Source organism: Panthera tigris, chromosome D3 (assembly GCF_018350195.1).
Source record: "Panthera tigris isolate Pti1 chromosome D3, P.tigris_Pti1_mat1.1, whole genome shotgun sequence".
NCBI lineage: Eukaryota > Metazoa > Chordata > Mammalia > Carnivora > Felidae > Panthera > Panthera tigris.
This window is the reverse complement of record NC_056671.1, coordinates 45,906,286-45,930,385: the sequence shown is the minus strand read 5'-3', so window position 1 is coordinate 45,930,385 and position 24,100 is coordinate 45,906,286. Positions and strand designations below refer to the sequence as shown.

Here is a 24,100-nt window from a genome sequence, read left to right as displayed (position 1 = left end):
GTGGTTGAAAGGACAACAGTACTAATTTGCTTGACTTGAGCTTTATAAGAAGTTGAAGCATTGAGATAGGGAACATGAGGAGTTGGGGTTTTTGAATCTCAGAGGGATAGAAAGTTTGTACTATAACAGAACTACCCTGTCGCCTTCCTTTTCTACTGAAGAAATAATCCAGAAGTTTTTTCTTTAATCCCTCACAGGCCCATCAATAAATAAAGCCAAAAGCTTGGCCACTCAAGAGCAATACAAAGGTACAGAGCGAGAACAACTCCTAAATTTCTAGCCCTCTTGTGAGGTCGGGGGACTCTGAACTGTGTCTGTGGGTCGCTCAGCCTACCGCTCACTGGACAGTGGCTGCACCGTCGAGGCCGAGTTGGACACTGGACGGTACCAGACATCAGGCTACTTAACAGCAGCAGCTTCGGCCATAGTGCTTTTAAACTCAGGAATGCAAATGTGACGCGTGAATCGGAAGCATTACGGAATCGGAAGGCAGCCCCGGGACGCTGCGGGGCCTTCCAGTTCTCTGCGAACCAGACCTAACCCTTTGGCAGGTGGAAGGTGACACTAGCATGGCTGAGTGGGATCTGCTCCCTGACACTTTTTAAAGGCCAATCAATGCAATGTTTTTCCTTTTGTTTGGGAGTAAGCCATCACACAGATTCTATACCATATTTTTAGTAACATTTGAGGATGGTGTAGATACACTTTACTATAACATTTTGTAGTTTAAAGAGCTTTATTAATGCAATAAATTAACTTTGTACACATTTTTATATATATATAAAAAAACTAGCAAGTGATATCAGAATGTCGTAGGCCTCATTAGAGCTTGGTCTCCAAAAACCTGCTTGAAAAAAGCAACGTGTTCTTCACAGTGTTCTCCTATAAAAGAAATGCAGATTTAATCAGATGTGGCACAAAAGGGAAAAAAGAATGAAGACTTCACAGCTCATAGATACATATGCTGGGTTTTAACTTATTTTTCTTTCATAAAATACTTTGTTTTCCTAAGCTTTTGAGTTGTCCTTTCGTGCATGGCTGCTGGGCACCTTCACAACCCCAGCAAATCCCCACCTGCTTGGGGAGAAGTAGAGAGGCCAACCTGTCACAGGTAACACCATCTTGCACCATTCGCTAAGCTACAAAAAGTCTTCAGGCCTGAAATAAAAGGGACGTGTTCCTTCCCATCCTAAAGGAGGGGATGCCTCAGGTTTCGTAAGTCTGCAGAGAAGAGTGAGTAATAAGCCTGAGGCCGTTTAAAACCCTTCGTCGCCCTTTCCTGTTTCGTTCCTGATTCTTCAGAAAGGAGCATTCCCAGACCCACGCTCAGGCCTGAGCTGTGCCCAGAACGCGTCCGCTGCAGGTTCCAAAGCCTAATTCAGATTCCACTGGCATTCTGACTTTCCTCTTACCACCGCCATGGGATTTTGTTTGTAAAAAAGCTCACTCAGTTCTCCTTAGGGGAACTTTCCCAAAAGGCTTCTCACCTCCTAGCCTGCCAGCATTCTCTTGCTACCCTGAGTCTGTGTTCGCCCCAGGCCTTTTTACCACTGCCGTGTCCTACCTGGTGTGAAGTTAGGGTTCCCTCGCAGACGCTGGTTTCGCTGTTCAAAAAACCGAAATATAGTATAGAAAAGCATGTTGTCTTCAGTCTGCTTCGCGGCATCTAAAAATTTTCGTGCAGAAATGTTATCGTGGCCGCCGATGCCCCGGATGAATCTTAAGGCAGCTAACACTTGGTGTTTGGAAAGAAGCACTTCTACTATTTCATCGTTTGCTGTCGAGAGGCGCTGGAAGGGGAGAGAAGTCCAGGTAAGCAGCGGCAACAGGAAGAGACGTGAATGCAGTTTAAAACGGGGACGAAGCAAGAGTTACCTTCAACATATCCAGAGACAGCTGATGAGCCGGCGGGTAAAAACTTTCTAGGGACAAGAGCAGACAAGCCTGAAAGACATGTTTTCACACCAGCTTCAGCATAAGATGTCAGACGGTTAAATCTGAAGTTTTTAATCCCAGAAGTAAAAGCCTGGGGCCACATACCAGAGGCTTGGAGTCACTGAGGACATGGTACTGTAGGAACTGGTGCAGCATGTAAAAGAGGTTGTGCTGGACGAGCGTCTTGATGACAAGTTCGTGTAAGTAGTGCTGAGGACAAAAACAGGAGAAGACTTTCCCGGTCACCCAACTACAACATGCGTGAGGCCAGGTGTGTCTAGGATGGAGCTATTCTAAGTGACGGGTTAAGGTTTCTGTCACCTGTGCGTCGACAGGATGCTCGATTAAACACTAATCATCCCGCCTGAGCCCGACACGGTGACGTCGGGAGAGTCACTCAGAATTCGGTCTGGTACGCAGACCCCGCTCCTCTAAGTTGGGACCACAAATGGTTGGAAAGTACCTGTACTGTGATCTGAAACTGGTTAAGAGAGCGAATATACTCCATCAGCACGGCTATCACAAATTTATGAGGCATCTCCTACAGAAGAAAAGAAGAGTAGTCTCAAAACCGGACGCTCGCAAGGAGGCCGCCTGCAGCTCGTCTACCCGCCCGCTCTGCTTCCGTGCGCCTCTGGCCCAGTGCTGTTCACGGGTTCTGCACAGATCCCTCCAGAACCTCCCCCCGTCGACGGTCACGTTTTGGCCTAGTAGACGCCAAACTATTAGCACTGGGTCTTCACCCAAGAGAACTCCGGTTCTTTAAATCACATCAGGAGTTCTGCTTTCCTCAGTTCCCTGCAGATAACATCTCTGGCTGGAGGCTCCGTCACCCACCTTCTTCTCCGTGAAGACCGACAGCACGTGGGTGTACATGTCAGACTGATCGACCACAGCCTGGGTCCGCACCGGCCTCTTGAGAAGCGGGCTGCACCGGCTCGGCCCTGCTTCTACTGCCTAGACAACACATTGCAAACGGGACTCTCGTCAGCTTCTAGGGACTCCCAAAAGACTGAATTCCTAAGATACGAGCAGAGGATGGCACTTATTACGTGGACAAAACCATTTTTCCTGTGCGGGCTGGGGCTGGGTTTAGAAGTCAGAGTTGGTCATCTTGAAAATATGCCAACGTTCACACGTGGAGCTAAAAAAGCAGAAGTCCGCTTCTGCTTGAGACACATTTTTCTCACCTCTTAAAATCCCTCATTTTCTTAATCACGGACTTTCTCGTATTTGTTATCTAATAAAAATGGAATGGTGTACTGGTCACACAGTAAGGGAATACCGCTTGTAAGGCTGGATGTGTGCGTTTCCGAGTGGTCAACAAGGCCACCCAAACATTGCTGACTTCTGCGAGAAGACGGACGACTTGCCCGAACTCTCTAGAGCAGCTCGCCCCAGGGCTGACGGTGCAGCTGTGGTAGGGGCTGGGGAAGCTCCACCATTGCCGGGGAGGAGGGGGGAACCACGCTCTGACCGGCATGCATTTAAAAAGACTCAGAGCCAGAGCAGCGAGGCACAGAAACCCATCTGGGGTCAGACCTACGGATTGCCACAGCCCAGTACACTAGCAGCAAGGCCGAGGAGGCTCTGCAAGAACCCAGCCCCCCTCGCGTGTCTCACAGGACAGGGACAGGTGCACTCCGAGGTCACTCGGCCTTCAGTAGCCTGCGTCAGTTCTCTTACCCCCGAGGAGCTAAAGGGGAGTGCAGTTCTGGGTTCCTCGTTACTGCCTAAAACCACTTCTGTTTTAAGCCTCAGGACTAATCAGGTCCTTGAAGTGAAATACGTCCTTCCGCTCATCCTAACGGTATAGCAGAACCTGGCTACAGGCCACATCAATGGTTTCTAGCCGTTCACGACAAACACGTGAACCCGCTCTGTGGAAGCACAGTGCTAATACGTCATCACTATCCTGACAGGACGCTGACCGAATGCCAGCATAAGTGTTAATTTTATAGCTGTTACAGCCTAAAAGGAAATAAGATGCGGCAAAAGGATTATACGCCTAATTTGTTCAGTCCAGGCTCTGACCGGGCAGAAGTATGTATAAAGTAAGGCAAAGCCGAAACTGCTTTTCTTATCCACCAAACAGATAAGACCAAGGATCTACCTGTAAGATTCAACACAAGTTAAAAACAAGCGAAGGCATTAAGTGACACGCAGCCTCAAGCTAAGGGGAGGCACAAACTCTGAATCTGTGACCCCCAACACAGCCACCTTGCCACCTGGCACGCACACCCCAGTCGTGTTATCCCACCAGAACCTCGCATTATAGTTGGTTAGGAAATACACTGGGCGGTGGGGGTGGAGAAGAGCCCTTTGTCCCAGCACACACACAGCTTACCGTTGTGTAACTCTGCTCGGCGTCCAGGTACTTCTTGTACTCGTGATTGAGTTTGTCGAAAACCGTGGCGATCACAGGTAAGGTTGCTCTGTCTGACTCGCTCAACACTGGGAAGAATGTTCAGACAGGTCAAGTGACTTTATATCCACTTCAGAATTCAGACAGTTGTTAGCACAGAAGTAACTAACCTCAAAGGGTTACCAGGTAAACATACCTTCAAGGAGCATTCAGAGAAAGGGTATCATTTGGAGATTGGAAATCACTCACCAGCCCTTCCTGGTTACTAGGAAAAGGAGCTACATACAGAAGCTTTCAGTAGAAAGTGCTCAAAGTAGACACATACGCAGTGAGTGACTTGGATTCTGGGAACTGTTTTAAGGCTGGAGATGCTAGCTCATTACCGTCAAGTGCGCCACAGTTAGCTTTGCTTTTGCTGGAACCATCCAATTTAGCTTTTCTACCCAAGTCACTGTGAGTCATTTTTCTGTTTCCCGGTCTTTCCTTCCAGGGGGTTAAATAATTCATTCTTCAAGTGAAGAATGAGGTTACACACTATGGACAAAGCAGACAAATGTGGCCCAGCTCCCAATAAAGGGTGTGGGCAGCCCAAGCCGAGTACTGGAATCAGTCCGATGGGGAAGGACTCGTCCACTTACTCTGCGAACAGACAGACAGGATGACCATCTTGCACTCCTTTCTCTGGAGGAGAAAGTCCATCAGTCTTCCTTTATCTGGCAAGAGGTTTACGATAGGCTGAAGCTTTACTTGGAGGTTCCAGAGGTAACCTGGATTGAGGAGGCAGCAAATTTCATACTGGACGCAAACGAGAACAAAAGCCCAAAAGATGGTTCCCCTAAAACATTTCATTTGGGGGGCGCGGGAGGGGGCCGTCCTGCAAAGCACTGTTGCTACCCTCTTCTTACTAACCCAAGCGCAGTCCAGGGAATGCAGGACACACCTGACGACAGAAGGGACGCCCAGCCAAACGACCACCGCCCGCTTGACGGTTCCCTCCAACAAGGTCACCCTCTCCAATCAGAGGGACATCAACAGTGTAGCTCCCGAAATAAGTGCGGGTGACAAGTCTTCGATCAACTCAGAGCATTTCTGTCCCCACACCCCAGCCCCCTTTTAACCTTGAAGGTAGAAAAGGATGTCAACATGCGGTATTTACTTTGGTCCTATACTTTGGTTTCTCCCGCACTGGCTCTTCAAGTCAAAAGGTAACTCCCGAGGCTCCCAAGGGAAGTTCCTAATTCATGCATTCACCAATCCATGAATTTCCTGAACACCCACACTGCCAGGTAGACAGGTAGTGCCTTCCTCAATTGGGGTTCCACGAGAGAATTCAACACTGCATTAAAGATGACCTGAGTGGTCCCCTTCTCAATTCTCCTGCAGCTGGTCCAGAGCCAGCACCGTTCCAGATGGAGAAGGGAGAGGGGAATTCTACATGCAGTGGAAACCTCGAAAATTCTCGTGAATCCCAGTGGGTAAGACAGGAGAATACACAAGATGACTGAAGACAAATGTGGAAAGTACTCCCAACAGGAAGATACAGGTGCTAGGGGGTTACCAGGAAGAGAGAGCTAGCATCTTGAAGGAGCTTGCCCAGCACAGTGGGAAGCAGGAGCGCACTTCTATGCAAACGGAACAGAAAAGGGCAAAGACACACGTGGGTAGGATGGGGGGTGATAAGGACAGGGCAGGGAGGGCCTTGTACACCGTGCTGTGGAGTCTGGCTTTTCAGAACGGACAGACCTAAATGGGCTAGAAGCAGGGGAATAGCCATTCTTAGTTGTTTATTATAAAACTAATATAAGCGGGGCGCCTGGGGGCTCAGTTAAGTGTCCGACTCTTGATTTCAGCTCAGGTCATGATCTCAGTCTGTGGGATCGAGCCCCACATTGGGCTCTGCACTGAAAGCATGGAGCCTTCTTGGGAATCTCTACCCCTCTCTCTCTCTCAGAATAAACATTTAAAAAATAATAGTATATGCTCAGGATAAAACAGAACCGTAGAGAACAGAGTATAAAGTGAAAAATGTTCCCATTCCTAAGACTGAAGGAAGAGGTCATTTGTCAGATTCACCTTGAACCTGTTACTGGCTACAAGTGTCATCCAAAACCAACAAGTAACTATTTTCTAACGTGATGACTGTCCCCTCTGACCCACCTTGGCTTGCGCTGATGATGATGTCAGGCTGAAAGACAATCCAGGATGAAGAATCTGCATGTTATAGGAAATGGTAAACCAGGATAAAAACCAAAGACAAACCCAGTTCTGATTAGCACTCGCCCGCCCCCTATTTGCAGAGGCTACTCAGGCCCAGGTGGTGAGGAAAGCACCCCCAGGGGGGCTCCCAAGACGTTATTCAGGTTATTCACAGCTGCCAGGCAGGACTGTTCTCACACACCAAGACAAAGAGGGATACTATCTTCCCTTCTGTGCCCAACAGTAAAGCCTTTGTAAAGGATACAGAGTTTGCACGGGATGGGAGACTGGCTGGTCACAGGAGCAGGACCTGCAAATGGAAAAAACAAGTGTGCAACGACAATGCCACCAGGAAATACTGCCCACACCAGTGCTCAGAGGGTGAAATGCAGTACTTTTAAAGCCTTCAGTAAATGGTGATTCGACTACAGTTGAATAAGGAAGGAGTGAACTGTCTTGTACCACTGATACCACATACAAGGAGGAAGGGGGAAGTTGAAAACAATCCGTGAAAATGGCCTCCCAAGAAGGGGAAAGTACGACAGATTCAGAGTTGTTCATTCTTCTGTAATAACCGAAGAGGACTCGTCTTCATTTACACAGTAAATCACCAAGTCCTGGATGGTTCAAAATCACATCCCCAGGCCAGTCACTGAGAAGATTTCAAATAACAGTGCTTTGTACTTTGTCTAAATAATTAGCTCAATTCCCCATCGCACAGGGTAGGTCCAGGCACAGAGATCTCCTCTAGGAAACAGACCCCAAACACCTCACATGACAGGGACTCTTAATTCCCAGTGGCACTGCCCATGCATCCATGGTAAACCTGAGAAGTGCAGCCCTGCAAATTAAACATCGTTCCCAGTCCTGCTCCGATTACCCAGGGACAATCAGAAGATAGGTTTTAATCAGCTGGTTGGAAAATATGGTCATTTTGGACAGCCCACTCAAAAGAGGGAAGGGCCCAGACAAGCTAAGGCAAAGAACACCTGAATCTAGAACCTGAGAAGTTCTTGCACGCGGGCCTCAACTCTGGCTGCCAATCACATGGACTTGACCGCTCTCAGGTGACAGCGGGTACCCCTGTAAAGCCCCCGGGGTGATTCTGATGTGCAGTCAGCTTGAAAACGAACAGCTGAACAGACCAACAGCAGAAGGGGGAATGAGAGCAGCTACCAAGTGCGTCCCCACGACACACCCTGCAGCAGCACGGGGCGGGCAAGATACAGAGCCGCTACAAGCCTGCATGGGGCTTACAACCTAGGGGGTTAAACATGACGAAAAGCCTTTAGCTGTGAAAAATGCTTTACCAACCCATGCTCTGGAGGCCAGAGATTCAATGGACTTTTGAATTCTTATTAATCGTTGCCCAGGCTATGATTTTGATCACACCTGGCATTTGTTTTGTTGTAACTGGCCAATTTGAACCTGACTGCCTTCTAACTGGTCCCAAACAACCAGAACGGAGCTGAAGGTTAACGTCTAGATTTGGCTTTCCACCAGTTCACCAGCGGTTACCTTCACGCCACGTAAGCAGGAGACACAAGACAATCATTTGACACAACCTACTCTTTTAATGCTCACATTATTAGCCCTGGAAAAGGAAGATGCTGGAAGGAACACAAAGCCCCCCCAAAAGCACAGGGGCCTGGGAACCCCTGTGTGTACCCCTCATTCCATCCACTACACGGAGGTCCCCTTACCTGCCACGGGGATCTGATAGGGCTGAATCGAGCGTGCCGGAAGCACCGGATGATGGAAGGTGACGGTGCCATCAAACTCTCCCCTTAACTTGATGTCAAATATCACCGATGTCTGAAGTGGAAAAAAGTAAGACTCTGATGCCGAAACAAGCCATGACTTGGCCTGTCCCTTCTGTTCTCTCAGATCCCTCCATTCCCGTCAGCTTACAGAGTCTGCATGCCCTGCGCTGCACCCCCACAGGCTGGTTCTACGCGGGGAGGAGTCTGCTGTGATATCACGACTCTGTTACACTGTCCCCCACGCTCACGCACACCCCTGGCATTTATGACAGGCTGCCCTTGAAAAGCTCCAAGTGATTTCAGCAGATCTTTTTCACTTCGACTAGAAATACCTTCATTAGTCAAGATAAGGGTATTGCCACCCTGCGGGAGGCACGGGACACAAGGAGCTTGTCTGTGACCAGATACCCAGCTAACCATGTAGGAAAAAAAAGCAGGACCCGTTCTAGTCTTTCTCTTGGGCCACAAAGCCTCAAAATCATTACCTAGCATTATCTGTACTCACAAAGGAAATACAAAGCTTGTGTGCTCATGCAAGACTGTGCTTCTGTAGTAAATTCCCAGCTTGGCTGAGCCAACCAAATAATTGTTCCAGAGTCAAATACCCTCATGTGCTACTTTCTGGAATAGTTTTTTTTTTTTTTTAATTAAAAAAAAAATTTTTTTTTTAAATGTTTATTTTTGAGACAGAGAGAGACAGAGCATGAACGGGAGAGGGTCAGAGAGAGGGAGACACAGAATCTGAAACAGGCTCCAGGCTCTGAGCTGTCAGCACAGAGCCCGACGTGGGGCTCGAACTCCCGGACCGCGAGATCATGACCTGAGCCGAAGTCGGCCGCTTAACCGACTGAGCCACCCAGGCGCCCCTGGAATAGTTTTTAATTAACTGTAATCAATAGACAGGGAATCACCGTTTTTTCTCAACCATCTAGAATACCAAACTCATTTGCATCTGGAAGACCAAAGCTTTAGCATGGAAAGTACTTTCTAGTCTCTGTTCTGCATGTTTTGTCAATTTTCGTAACTTTTTTTTTTTAATGTTAACTTATTTTTGAAAGAGCACGCACAGGGCAGGGGCAGAGAGAGAGAGAGAGAGAGAGAGAGAGAGAGAGAGAGAGAGAGAGAGAGAGGCAGAAGATCCGAAGCAGACTGTGTGCTGACAGCGGTAAGCCCGATGTAGGGGCTCGAACTCACGAACGTGAGATCATGACCTGAGCTGAAGTCGGCCACTCAACAGACTGAGCCCCCCGGGCGCCCTAATTTTCCTAACTCTTAAGCCACACTGACAGACCAGACACCCACACATAACCCCTACCTCTGTATCCTGATGATGAACGACCACCAGGTTATCCACCACGTTTAGGGCAAACTTCCCCGTCCGATTTAACTTTAATATGTGCATCTTTTTACAGGCACCTTCTCTGTAGGATAACAGAAAGGTCAAAACATAGATCGACAAGCTTTAGTTCATATTTTAAAATTGGAGGAGGAGGACAGCATTAAATATACCGTGGTAGATGATATAGGACTACCTCCGCTCCTGTACTATTGGAGGTCCGAGAATGATGCCTCAAGAAGAGAACGTAAAGCTGTCCGTATCTGGAGAACAAAGAGACAGACTTCACACAGGACATCTGAAACTCCTCTATTCTAAATGCTAAATTATGAGGCCATAAGAGTTAAGTACATTATGACATATTCCCTAACAGAATATTTCACAGCCAACAAAAATATTTACAAAGTGCAGCTAAAAAAAAAAAAAAAACCAAAAACCCAAGGCCATTATATAAAAGTGAAAACGGGGATGCAAAACTAAATACAGCTCCATCACAGTACTTTAAAAGGAAGACAAACTTCTGCACAATGTCCAAAACTACTAGAAAGAAACACATGTTGTTAATAGCTATCCTTGAGTAATAAACCGAGTCCACTTTCTTTTTCTGGAACTTTCTGTATCTTCCAAGTTCTACATAATGAGTACATTCCTTGATAACAGGAAAATATAATCACTCTTCATTTATAAGCCTCATGGAAGAAATGCTCCTGTGACCAGTTCCTGCATGCACATTGCTATTCCAGTGGCTGACACTGTCCTCGGTCTGCCACAGGGATGAGACCAGAGGGAAGGGAGTGGGTCTCTGCCGCCACTGGGTGAGGACTGCCCTCACTGTATCTGTTCTCTAACCTGGGATGCCACAGTAGATGGCCTTTAAAAAAAAAAAAAAAAAAAAAAGGCATTCTAACTCCCAAAGAACGTTAAAGTTCAAAACCACTGTTTTAGGCCATAGAAGAATCCAAGAAGTAATTTAGGAGCAAAATTGGGACATTTTTGAATTGGGTTATGGGTACATAAGGTATTCTTTGCATCGGTTTCTATTATGGTGTGTTTAAAACTTCCATAATGAAGCTTAGAAATTGAGATACTCTGCATTTACAAGCGAGGATACCTTCCTACATAAGTAATTTAGTTCCATGTTTGTTAGATAAACTATGTTCTTTAAAGCCAGCAGGATATGTTTTAGCTAAAAATAAATAAATAAAAGTCCTAGATAACCTTCAACTACTCACAGAATAAAAAAAAAATTATAGAACTAAGATACCTAAACAACAAATTGGTCCAATGTTCTCATTTTATCAGACCAGAATGGTGGAAAAAAACTTCCCTCAGATCACAAAGCTAGAAGAATCAGAAAAGAATGCCAAGCTGACGACCAGTTTTCTCCATTCATAAAATCTAGACACTGAACGCGAAAGCGGGAGTCTTTATCATGTGCTCTGAGGGCACCTGTCGAAAGTGCTGTGCTTTTATGATGCACTTCTGCTACTTCTATTACCAAAAGCAATGTCAGGAAGGAATTCTCTCAAAAGACAGACATACATGGTCGCCATCGCGATGTCTCTCTCGGAAAGGCTCAGTTTAGTTGACTTGGGCGCAGCTGATAATTCAATCTCAAACTTGGGCAGCTTTGACATAGTGCCAGCCTGTTGGGGTGATACAAGTTTTAGGAAAAGCTGGTTAAACCTCTTTGATGCTTTAGCATTCCCTACATAAAACCACGGAGGACAGGCACACACTCTGTCTCTCCATCCTTTCCGAAGTCCCACTAAGTCCTTTACTCCCTGGAGTCTGTCCCCACAGAACGAGTCATTCCTGGCCGTGACAGGATGGTACAGTGTGCCCTCTAGTGGTCAGAAGTGGTGAGGTTATTGGAGAAACTTGCCCCTTTGAAGTCCGGGACACCTTAGTATATTAGAAGAACAGGATGGGAGGGGGGAAAGGGAATTTTTCCTAAAGACAGGCTCACTCGTACCCGAAAATAAAAGGGCTGCAGCACATTTCCAAGGACTGTGGTAGACAGCAGAATCACAGCACCCTCAGGGCAGTACATGTACCAATTCACGTTGATATTCTGGCTCTTCAGGAGTTTGAGATTTCGTTTCTCCGGTAACACCTGAAGCAAAGTTCGAGAAACAGAATCTTTATTTTAAAATCAGCAAAATGGAAGACGACTGATGGTAAATTAAGAAAACAAGAAAAATCTGGAAAAAACCACTAAGTAAAATTGCACAGGTTTTTGTTTGCTGCAGCTACTGCTCCCCACGCTCAGTGCTTTACCAATCTTGGCTCATTTATTCACAGCACGACCCTGAGAGGCGGGCAGCATGGATACCTGACCAAGGAGAAAATACGGCTCAGACACCGCTATGCAGTCACAGCCCAGGCAGGCCAGTTCCCCACAAGAGCCTGCACACTCTCCAGGCATCATCCACCCAAGAGTCCAGACTACATACTCCCTCCTCCAACCCGTGGAAGCAAACGCGCACCCCACCCCCCCACCCCCAACGATCCCATGCACTGAATCACCCACACCCAGCCTGTAGCACCTGCCTTCCACCTGGCTCTGTCTTGACTCCAGGTAGCACTGAGTCTGGGAGCAGCTCCCTTTTGCTAACAATCGTGTTCGTGAGACTCTGCATGCAAACCTAGTATTTTATGGTTGAGGCAGGTCTTAAATATACTCTAAATATTCATATAAATTAAGGAACACTGTATAGAGCTCCGAGACATGAATGCTCCTAGAACACTGTGCTCCAGAACCGATGTGGAAGTCATGGTGGAGAGGCATGGGTTTCTTGACAATTCAGATCTGGAACGGATATGCTAGAGTCCTCTTTCTTTTTAACTTATTTCTTGAAGATCTGAAGACCATCTAGATGACATGAATGTACACTTTTCCACTACAGAGAACAGAAAAGTATATGATTGCCACAAGGAACCCTTCGGAAAGCAGGTAATCCTATCCACGCTACCATATACACAAAACTCTCCTTCTATGTGTACGAGATTTGTGCAGTTTGTTTTCTTTCTGGTGGTCATTACAAAGGTTTTGAGGATGGCCCCATGGCAAAGCACCAACATCTCACATTTTGCTTAACGGGTGTATTTTCTCCATCTGTACATTCTAAATTATACTGCTTTCATTAGGTCAACAAAATTGAACCCCGAGAATATCTGAACACTTTCTAGATTAGCTCCACTGAAAGATTCAGAAGCATGCTCAACAGGTCGGGCAGCTGGAACATATTACAAGACAAGGCAGGTACCAAGTCAAGTCAACAGAGCAAAAGGGCAGCCTGTGCAACGGGAAGTATTTGCAAACCATCTCACCTGAGAAAGGGCTAATACCTAGACTATATGTCTATGGACTCATCATATGCAGTTCTGGCAAAAATGTGGAAAAAGATATCCCTATACTGGAAGTCACAGAGCAAACTTCTGGACCAAATTTAGCAATATCTGTTCAGCTTTTCGGATGTTCGTATCTGTGCCGTAATTCCCCTTCCAAGAACTGCCTCACCCAAGAACATAAAGAAATGTCTGCAAGCATGTTCACTGCAGAATTGTTTACAATCACAGAAAAATGAGAACAAGCCAGAGGTTCATCAACAGGGAATTAATTAAACCGCAGTGCACCCACACAACAGAACACTACTCAGAATAAAATATGGACAAATGTACAAGCCCCACTGCTATGAAAAAAAAGCCAGCCACAACTTCATATACAACATTCCCATTTTTATAAAAAAATGAAGTTTGCATGTGTGTAGGAAAACAAAGAAAAACGTACTATTCATACTAGTTATTTCTAGGGATTATGGGGGTACTTTTACCTTCCAGATAGCCTGGTAATGTTTAAACGTTTTATAAAAAACATGCATTTCTTGTAATTAGAAATAAAGAACAAAAACCCAAACAAAAACCTAAAGTTCAGAATCTCAAAATGTCTATTCAGTAGTGAATTCAGAAGGCTGCCACACTGCCATCACAGACCGTTGTCCAGCAAACAGAAGTGATCAACATAATACCTGGTAAAATTCAATTCCTTGATCTGTTATGAAGACAATTTCAGTAGAACTGGTCCAACAGAATCCAAGTATGTTGGCATTCTTGGTCTGAAAAGGATTACAAAAAATTTTTTTAATTAATTAGTTTTTGTACAACTCTTCAAAAGCTTAAAATACTCTACTTCTCACACTCTTTAATAAAAGTTACCCCGATTTGATTACTTACCAAGAAATCAAACTTTCTTTTCAATACAACATTCCCAGATTTCCACCTGGGATGCCTCACTAAAGCACCTGACTCTTAATTCCTTCTCAAGAACAGAGGGAAAAGCCTGAATTTTGCAGAAAGGTAACTGACCAGCGCACACAGATATCAACTTCTTCCTTAAGGAAAATCAAAGGGCAGGTGACTTTCTCTTACCTGTATTCTAAAAATATGCATTATAAAAGTAGAAAAGCTTAGAAGGTTCTCAGTGAGTGTGGACCAAGATGGGGTTGGGGCCCTGAGCCCAGCCCTTCGCCTCCCCTGCTGCACAGCAGTGCCCCAAACCTGAGGCCGCACAGGGCTAGGACAGGGGCTCTGCGGCGCACAGATCCAGAGGTCTGTGAGGGACTCGGTTCGTGGGCCGAAGGGCCTCTCCTTGTCGCAGAGCCCACCCTAAACTCCATTTAGCAAAACCACTGTGAAGCTGCTAAAAGCCATACCCAGCCACTAGCACCTTCCGCTACCTTCCAGGGTGTCACATTGCTGCTTTGAGCTGAGCCCCACCGCCTCGCCTCGTTTATGCTACCCAGCAAATATCTAATTAAAACCGATTAGAATCTACACTTGGGGAAAGAAAGTGGAAGGACACAAGGACAACAAATCAAGGAAACATCATCAGGAGAGGGGAAAACACTCCTCTTCCTAAAACCTCCTACAAGGCCGCTATAAAAGGAATCCAGGGTCTGACCCCCCCGCACAGCCAGCACAGCCGGGCGATTAACGTCCTGTCACCCATTTAATCCTCCCGATTTCATCTTATAAAAGAAGAAACAGGCTTTTAAAACTGGGATGACTGGGTGGCTCAGTGGGTTAAACATCCCACTCTTGATTTCGGCTCAGGTCACGAGCTTAACGGTTCTCAAGATCCAGCCCCAAGTCAGGCTCTGTGCTGACAGTGTGGAACCTGATTGAGATGCTCGCTCTCCCTCTCTGCCCCTCCATGCCCGCGTGCTCTCTCTCTCAAAATAAATAAACATAAAAAAAAAAAACAAAAAAACAAAACTTTTAAAACTGTCCAAGTCACAGAGCCAACGTGCAACAGGAGTCAGCATAAGGCACAGCCTGCCTCCCAGGGTGTGCTGGCAATTCCCAGGGCACGCTGCCCCTCCCCCACGTCACCCACACAGTGAGATGGCCAGCAGCCGGGAAAGGATCTGGGCTCATACCTTGCACTCTTGAGTGTATTCCAGCTGAGAACTATCCGGGATAAAATTAGAGAAATCCTGAAGAGTAAAAAAACCACAAGGAGAAATTGGGATCAAGCAGCATACTGCCAACAGACACTGGCATACCACCAGACAGACAAAAGACAAATTTAAAAAGGGGCGCCTGGGTGGCGCAGTCGGTTAAGCGTCCGACTTCAGCCAGGTCACGATCTCGCGGTCCGTGAGTTCGAGCCCCGCGTCAGGCTCTGGGCTGATGGCTCGGAGCCTGGAGCCTGTTTCTGATTCTGTGTCTCCCTCTCTCTCTCTCTGCCCCTCCCCCGTTCATGCTCTGTCTCTCTCTGTCCCAAAAATAAATAAATAAAAAAAAAAAACGTTGGAAGACAAATTTAAAAAGTGATCGGAAAAAAAACCGGATAGAAGGCAGGAAAACTAAAAAAAACAATTTGGACAATCTGTCCCCTTCCAATGCAATTTAAAAAAAAAGTTAATCCAATTATCCAGTTAGTTTAGAAACTGATACCGAAAACCAATGGATTCCAGAGAAATGTGTTGCTGCCTCTTAGAAGAGGCTTTCCAACAATTTTAGCAATTAATACTGACAGGGGGAAATCAGATTCTGCCTGTTTCCAAAAGGTCTTGCTCTACTTTACAAATGGTGATGGTGAATACTTAGGAAAGTGAAAATGCTTAGGAAAGTGAAAATGCCAAACGGGTGCTCCAACTTTGAATGTCTGTTCCTAGGGGATCAAGCATTCAAAGATGCAAGCAGTGAGTAAATGGAGTTACTCCATTAAAGCTAATTCACAAAGTTGCCAAAAATACAACTCACATGATCTATTCCGCTACCAATCAATCCAAGGTTGCCTGAGGTTCCAAATTACTTTAAAACATTTTTAAGTCAAAAATGACAAACTAAGGTCACAAATATTTATCCCTTGAAATGTCTCTCTCATCTTCAAGAATTCCCAAGGCTCGGGGTGCCTGGGTGGCTCAGTTAAGCATCTGACTTTGGCTCAGGTGATGATCTCACAGTTCGTGGGTTCAAGCCCCACATCGGGCTCTGTGCTGACAGCTCGGAGCCTGGAGCCTGCTTCGGATTCTGTGTCTCCCTCTCTCTCTGCCCCTCCCCTGCTCACACCCTGTCTCTCAAAAATGAATAAACATTAAAAAAAAATTTAAAAAAAGAATTCCCAAGGCTCAAATATAGTACAACAGAACTATAACTTTCAGGACATTAAAATAATAAATGCTTCCTTTAGCTGTTTTTTTGTAATTCATTCTCTTCTATGTGTACTTCTAATGTCCTTTCCTTTACTCTGTACTTAAAGATATGTCCTGGGGCACCTGGCTGGCTCAGTCAGTAGAACATGTAACTCTTGATCTTGGGGTTGTGGGTTCGAGCCCCACATTGGATGTAGAGATTACTTAAATAAAACTTTAAAAAAATAAACAGGGGCACCTGGGTGGCTCAGTCGGTTAAGCACTGACTTCGGCTCAGGTCATGATCTCCTGGTACATGAGTTCGAGCCCAAATTGAGCTCTGTGCCGACAGCTCGGGAGCCTGGAGCCTGCTTCGGATTCTGTGTCTCCCCGCCCCTCTCTGCTCCTACACCACTCGGGCTCTCTCTCTCTCTCAAAAATACAATAAACATTTAAAAATTTTTTTTAATAAATAAATAAATAAAGGCATGTCTTACCACAGTTTTTGAGGTCCTCTGAACAGCCAATATCTTATTTTCTAAGGAAAACTTAATGCATTTCACTTCTCCTTTGTCTTCCATTCTTTAAGAAAAAAAGGGGGTGAGTTAAAAAGTTAAGAACTGAATTCTAGCATCTATCAATTTGTGAGAAAAGGCAAGTTAAATACTCAGAAAGCAGCAGATCTTAGTTGAAAATTATGTTTCTGACACTATCAGGACTTCTTTTCAAACAACAAAATCCAACTGGCAGCAAGTTGCCAGTGAAATTTACACTGTGGTTAACAAGTGACTGAAGAATGGAGAACAGATGCACTTTCCCCTGAGAGTCACTTTGGACATAAATAAGCAAAACCCACCCAGCAACCTTCTTCACCAACCACCACCTTCCCCGCTCACCATGCTCTCACAGCCAAGCTTACACTTTCCCATTTACTTCCCAACTCCCAGCATCTTACGGGGCCTCAAACAGATGTTTACAAGAGGAAGTCAAGGGATGAATTACAGAGCCGCACAAGCAAACTTAAAGACTGTGGTGATGGTTAACATGTCAAAACTCATCAACTGTATACATTAAATATATGCAGTTAATTATACCACCAGACAACTGTTAAAAATACACAAAATTGCTAAAATGTTTGCCATCAAAACTTAAAATTTAAAAGAGGATAAATTCAGTATCTTCCTCCTCAAACCCTACCAAGCCCCCAAATCTGGATCAGCAGCTCACTGTTACTTTCCACACCCAAATGATCACCAAGACTTACCCAAGACCTTCCCAAGCACCTCCCAAGTGCCTATGTGACAGTCTACTCGGCCTTGGGTCTGGTCTTGCGTATGCCCGGTTCAGACTACTGCAGTCGACGCTCAGTGGTACCCCTGACTTTGACACGCTCCCAGGTAATCCAAGGTCAATGCTGTGAACAGCGTGATCTTTCCGAACGCTGGTAAGATCGTGCCATGCCCCCATCTTACAATTTCCAATAAGAAAAAGCCCTAATTCCATAGCAGAATACATAAGGTTCAAGCTGACTCCTGCCAGGGGCCAAACCACCCCCACCTCTACTTCCCTGCGAGGACACCTGATCTCAGTTACACAGACCTGGAATTCCCCAAACACCCTGCCTGCTAAGCTTTGCACTCTGGCGTTCTTCGCCATCTGAAAGGCCATCTCTCTTCCCCACTCAGAATCATTCCATTCAAGCTTTAAAGTTTAGCTCAAAGACTCCCTCCTCTCTGAGGCCTTCCCCGTCCGAGGCAGTGGTCTTCCTCAGCCTACCCCAAGATAAATGTCTCCTCTCTCGTGTGCCCCAATTCTGAACACAGTGCTATTACGGCACTTTCTCACAATCGACATAATGTGTCTACACACTTGTCTCCCACACTACATATATGAGCTCTCCAAAAGGGCGCCAGGCTAATTCAAAACCTTCACATGCCTGGCGCCTAGCACAGGGCGGGGGGGGCTGCAATCAGTGTGTGCCAAACAAATGATCATTCATTTCCACTTCAAAAACTCGTTCTTATTAACACAGGCCACCTGCAAAAAATTTAAGTCCCCACTGAATCGAGGGCCCACACTACACTTTCCCTTCCTGTAATCACAGGAACGAAGACCAGATAACTTATCAACCAAATCAAGGCACTTCAGAAAGTGAAAGGAAGTGCTATTTGCAATTATACTGGTTCAACCTGCATACACTGGGACATCCAGTCACCGTTGGTGGAAGCTGGGATTTTCTTAATTATACAGGAAACACTAACCTAGGAACTTCCTCCACCTACCACATACTCTGGAAAGAGCCGGGCCACAGGCAAATGAAGGCCCTCCTCCGCCAAGACACCGGAAATGGACACATCAATAAACTGCCTTGTTAATTTCAAGTAGGAGGAAGTAGGTACCCTATGTTGGAGCATTTGATTCCCAAGAGACAACTACTCTACACATTTCACTCTGACATGAAGTACTGATGTGTGCCACGGAGACTGCTCGCAGGTGTCTGCTTGGCAGGTGTCTGCTTCCCTCTGCCTAGAGGCAGGGATGTGCATGCGCACAGACTTCAGAACTTTTAGGGAAGACAAAGGACAAACTTTTAAAACCACCTTCTGAAGACGAAACAGAAAAAAAACAAAAACAAAAACAAAAAAATACATCATTTTATTTACACGTGAAAGTTATTCTGTAAATGTCAATAGTTACCTAAATGAGATGGGATTCCTATCATCTGGGCCTTTAACTACCACCCCAGTAGCTCCACCAGATCGAACTGCAAAAACCTAGGAGGCAAAAGAAGCAACGTTAATGGCCTGAACTTTGAAAGACTTTAGACACAGACACCAGCCTAACAAGTGATTATTTCCACCACACCCCACTCTTGGTTCAGCTCAACTAAGGTGGCACATATTCATCTACAGATACCTGGTGTTCACAAGAATTTTAAGGGGCAAGGGAGTAGCGGAGACCAAAAAGGTTAAACCATTGTGAGTGCCACCCACTGTGCAAAACCGGGCCTGGGTCGCCGAGGCTACAAATTTTAATCCGGTTCAGCAAAGGCGCCACTGATACACTTAAGCACACCCTATTACTCCTCACACTGCTTCCCCCACCCTCCGTTTCCAAAATTCCAAGAATAAAGCCAATCTCAACGCCTAAATCCGTGAGTGCAAGAGTAACTAATGACAAACACAACAAAGGCACCGAGAAAGGGCTGGCGAGCTAACGGCCGACCACACCGGCCAAAGGGCGCTGCAGGGTCGGTGGCGCAGGTTCGGGGTCGACCCAGCTGTCACTTTGGAGGAGACAGGCCCCGCCGCGGTGGCGCCTGGTCCCTCGGCCCACCCAACAGCACGGGGCTGGTGCCAGTCCCGCGCCGGGACCGGAGGGGAGGCCCCAGGCCTGGTCCCCCAGCACCCGGCCTGGGCGCGCGCGCGCGCGCAGGACGCCGCTGGGGGCGCGGGGGATGGCGGGCAGGGTGCGCCCGGCAGCGCGGGGAAGGAGGGCGCGGGCCGGCCCGGACCTGCTTGTTGGCCTCATCGAAGAAGACGCAGTTGACCGGGTTCGCCTTCTCGAAGTGCACCGGCCGGTCGCACAGCTCCAGATAGTAGTCCTCCTGGCCCATAGCAGGCGCCGCGGCGGCGGCGGCGGGGGGTCCGGGGGCGGCCGCCAGCGTGGAGCCCGGCAAGCTGCGCCCGGCACCGGGGCGCGGCGAGTCAGGCCGGGAGGCGGCGGCGGCGGCGATCCGAGTGGGCGCGGAGGCCGCTTCCTGGTGCCACGCCCCCACCCCGTCCGGCACGTGACCCGCCGCCCTCAGCGCTTAAATGGGCGACTGCTGACCGGCTGCGGTGGGGCCTAGCGACCGCGACCGCGCCCCGCTCGGCACAAGAGGCTCCTCCCCTTTCCTGGGGGGCGGAGTCCCAGCGCGGCTCGCGGGACGGGGACGTGACCCGGAAGCCGCGCAGAGGCGACGGCGGTAGTCCGCGCGGCTACTCCCGCAGGCGCCGCCGGTCCCGCCTGCGCCCACGGTGGCGTGTTCTGTTCCGGGAGGCTTGCGCACGGCCGGGTACCCTCCTGGGACAGGGCTGCCCCTGGTTTAGGGAAGGCTTACCCTCTCTCGGAAGGGTTTATTGAGCCTGCCTCTGGGAACTTAATAAGCGAGAGGAGTGCTGTGGCCAGCGCCTGGATGCTGTGAGCATGTAACAGGAAAACCTAGTTTAGATTGCAGTCAGAAAGCCTGTTTTGTATGGCTTTGACATTTAAGGAGGGTTGGGGGAACGCCTCATTCAAGACACAGACAAGAGGGAGGAAAGGCGGGATCACGGATGATCGCTAGGTGGCCATGTCAACAACCGATGGCTCTGGGCACCATTCTCTAAGATACAGAGACTTGGGAAGTTTGGCAGGGAAGTGGTGAGGATCAAGAGTTGGACATGTGAATCCGAGGAGAAATGACATCTATACAGATGGATATGTGGGTCTGAAGCTCACCAGGAGTGACAAGGCTGGAGATAGTAATTGGGGCTTATTGGAATACAGATGGTATTTGAAGCCACAGAATTGGGCGGGGTTGGTCACATAGAGGCATAAAGTGAATAAAGCAACGGGAAACCCATCTGTAGAATCCAAGAAGAGGAATCAGTACAGGACAACAAGCAGAGCCTGCCAGAGAAATATGCAGAAAACTAGGGGCCCCGTTTGCCTCTGGGGCTGAGTGAAGAACTGTTTCAGGAGGTAGGGTGGGGTCCACTTTGACAAAGGCTGCTGAGAAGCCAGAGAGGGCGCTGAAAAGTGTCCCACTTTTACCCCAGGGAAGACACTGATACTTCCATGGGACGTATCGCTGCAGAGACTGGGAGGCAGCAGGTTGGAAGTGGGAATGGGAAGTGAGGATGAGGTGATAGCCGGCAAACCCACATTAACGGATCTGGAGAAGCTTGTCTCTGAGAGGAGTGGAGGAATGGGGATGGAGGTGGCCCAGGGTGGGAGGATGTAGGCATGAGTTAGGTTTTTCAAATGAAAGCAGCAGCAAGGCTGTGCATACTTTGCCTAAGAACCTTGCAAGTCTCTTGTGGAGCCCAGGAATCTGCAGATGCCAGGTACCTCTGAGACAGAGTTGGAGGACCATATTTAAAAAGAACTGAGACATCTTTGCATGAGTGAGAATGGTTTAGCAGAGAGGTAAAGATGGAATGTAGAGAAGACGAGGTACCAGTGTCAGGTGAGATGCGGCAGAACCCAGAGTACACACAGAGGGGTTGGTCTTTTCCGTAACCATGGGGGAGAAGGAGGCTGGGAGATCCATGGTAAGAAGATGAGGGCCTTCCTCTCCTTTCCTTAATGAACACACACACACACACACACACACACACACACACACACACACAGAGGAAGGAAGGAAGGAAGGAAGGGGAAGAGAAGAGGGAAAACGTGCTTCAGTAAGGCTCCTGCCATTGGCCACATCTGTCCTTGTCTGTGTGATCCACTAACCAGGATCCTTCCACCCCTTACCTGCTATCACCTATCAGCATTACCTGTGGATGACCCATCCCTCCAGCTGCTCCCCTGTGACCCTCGTATGTTCTACCTTTTCTGCCCAGTGTTGCCCTCTCCTTCCCTTCCCTCCTCATCCAGCTGCAATTCCATTTTCCTCCATTCCAGTACTAATTTTGCCATTACCCTTAACGTCCTTGCTCCTCTGTCCTTGTCACACTTGTCTGACAGATCCTCAGCCTGGATGAACTCCACCTGCTTGCTCTGTACCTGCCACTGCCGGAGGAGGAACCGCAAGACCTGGAAGCAGGCACCAGCAGGAATGCTTCTGGCCCACAGCCCTGCCTGGCTCTCCCCCCTGCCCTCTCCTCCCTCCTTCCCTGCAAAGATATTGCCAAGCCTTCTCCACTCCCCTCAGCCTGCCTGCAGCCCTATGCAGACCCCTTGCCTCTGTTTATGGAGAAAAGTGGGTCCACTCCACCGTTGCTGCCCCCTCCACCCTTCCGATCCTCCATGAGGTTAGAAAAACACCGGTCCTGCCCAAGGACTTCTTTGGATCCCATTTCTCACTTTCTCAGAAAACTTAAAGTGTTGATTGTCACACCTCTTCTCACACCCTGGCTCCTAGAAATGGTCTTTCAATTTGCTGCTCTCTTCTTAAAAACAAAACAAACGAGCTGAAAACAAATGAAAACTTTTCCTGAAACACTTCTGTCTCCAGATAAGACCCCCTCCCTCTGTGTCACAGCACACTTCTCCAAAGAGTTGTCATGTTCTGCCTCCACTTCTCCACTCGAGCCCAGCTGCTGCCCCATCACTGTAAACAAGGCAGCGCCCATCAAGGTCCTCAGGGAGCTCCATGGCACTATGTTCATGAAAACCTTTCATTTTATGGATTTCCCAGAAGTACTCAGTACCTTTTAATCACTCCCTCATTCTCATGAAACTTTGTTGATATTTATCTCAGTAGTTATTTGACTAAGTCTGTTCCCGTTGTACAGCGAGATCCACGAGAGCAGGGCTGTGTCTTTGTGCTGCTGTCTCTCAGCGCTTACATCCAGTCACCTCCACTAGGGTGCCTCAGAGCATCTGGGAACCAGCATCTCGAAAACAACACTCCTGACCTCTGCCACCAGGGTCCTCTCCCAGGGTCCTATATCCCTGTAAATGGCACCTCCACCCATCCATTTGCACAAATCAAGAAGCTGGAGTCATCCTGGACGCTTCTCACCCTCTTACCATCCCCATGCCCAAACGCTGGTAGGCCATCAAGTGAGAATAAGCAAAGTTTGGAGACTGGGGAGGCCCCCAAATTTCACTATGCCAACCTTCCCTATGAAGGGGCATACTTGGAGCATGAGCCCCACAGGAATGTTGGCCAAGAGCAGGGAGGCAATCGCACGGTGTGTTGGAGGGTCGCTCAGAAAACTTCTGTTACTTCCTTTCAACACTGGGCATCTTATTCCTCTTTCCAGAGAGATTCCAACAACTGTGGCAAAGTTTTGCTTCTGACAGAGCCAGGCTTAATTTTTGTGCGCCTCGCCTTGGGTCTGCAAGCAGCATTGAGATCTGCCTGGCTATGGGTTAGAGGTCCCCAAACACAGTGGTCCTGACAGTGGCCGTGGCCCAGGAAATGCTGAGAATCTAGGGAGCCACCGCAGGCCACACAGAATCCAGAGGATCTGGAACCACCTTGGGCAAACCAAATCTTGGCCTCTCCGTGGTCCATTTCTTTCAGTCACAAACGTCCTTGTTTCTGTATAGTTGAGCATTAAAGACAGTTTGATTGTTGGCCCCACGCCCATATAGAATTCCCTGTTCTTCCCAGATTTAAAAAATTATCTTTTCCTTGGTAAACATCAAGACTCTGAAAATAGGCCTTAAAAATGGATCAGTATTCATTTCTAGAATTTTCAGTTTGCAAATGTTACCAGGACTCAAATGTGTAAGCACCTGATACCAGTTTGGGAATCACCATAAATGACAGACCAGAATTAGAATTAGGTGACAATTTTCTTTCCATTGTATCCCCATCCAGCCTGATAAATTACTTTGTTTACCAGCAGGTTCTTTCTGTGGACTTCCTTTGTTATTTATGCAGATGTTTCCTTCTTCAGTCCAATTATTTATGTTCATAGTTCTTATTTCTGCTCTTTAAACATTAAATCGACAAAAGAGTGCAAAGCCATATACCTCTTTTTGGTGTATTTTTATTGCTGCCACACTTTCTGTCAGCTCTAGATTTGATTTTCAGAGAAAAATAAAAGTTTATATACAAATCAAAATAATCCAAATGTTTTACATTTGAATTTTACTTTTATTAGGAATAAAAAGTTTTAGTTTTTTAATGATTCATTAAACAATCTCAAAACATTGTTCT

The 24,100-nt window shown here is 47.3% G+C and overlaps 2 protein-coding genes across 5 annotated transcripts in view; one reads left to right on the top strand and one right to left on the bottom strand.

Moving 5' to 3' along the window:
* Positions 1–765, top strand: part of NPC1 (NPC intracellular cholesterol transporter 1) — a 53,971-nt gene extending 53,206 nt beyond the window's left edge. For both annotated transcript variants that reach the window (XM_042961346.1, XM_042961345.1), the window contains exon 25: positions 198–765. In XM_042961346.1, the coding sequence (XP_042817280.1) occupies positions 198–280 (83 nt within the window). In that variant the 3' untranslated portion in view covers positions 281–765. The remainder of the gene's footprint in view (positions 1–197) is intronic.
* RMC1 (regulator of MON1-CCZ1) lies at positions 718–19,965 on the bottom strand. 3 transcript variants are annotated; one of them, XM_042961347.1, is made up of 20 exons: positions 19,751–19,962; positions 18,934–19,010; positions 16,734–16,818; positions 15,037–15,093; positions 13,627–13,713; positions 11,571–11,711; positions 11,138–11,241; positions 9,769–9,858; positions 9,575–9,680; positions 8,200–8,311; positions 6,762–6,806; positions 6,458–6,511; positions 4,939–5,067; positions 4,283–4,389; positions 2,773–2,892; positions 2,399–2,476; positions 2,041–2,145; positions 1,876–1,944; positions 1,565–1,790; positions 718–882 (listed from the first exon to the last, which is right to left on the bottom strand). In XM_042961347.1, exons 1-20 carry the CDS (start codon positions 19,850–19,852, stop codon positions 803–805), a joined length of 1,974 nt encoding a protein of 657 aa, XP_042817281.1. In that variant the 5' UTR covers positions 19,853–19,962; the 3' UTR covers positions 718–802. The 3 variants fall into 3 exon arrangements, with proteins under 3 accessions (XP_042817281.1, XP_042817282.1, XP_042817283.1); XM_042961348.1 differs by lacking the exon at positions 19,751–19,962 and adding an exon at positions 19,432–19,650; XM_042961349.1 differs by lacking the exon at positions 718–882 and having other exon boundaries at positions 1,698–1,790; positions 1,876–1,922; positions 19,751–19,965.
* Between the last annotated feature and the right edge of the window lie 4,135 nt (positions 19,966–24,100).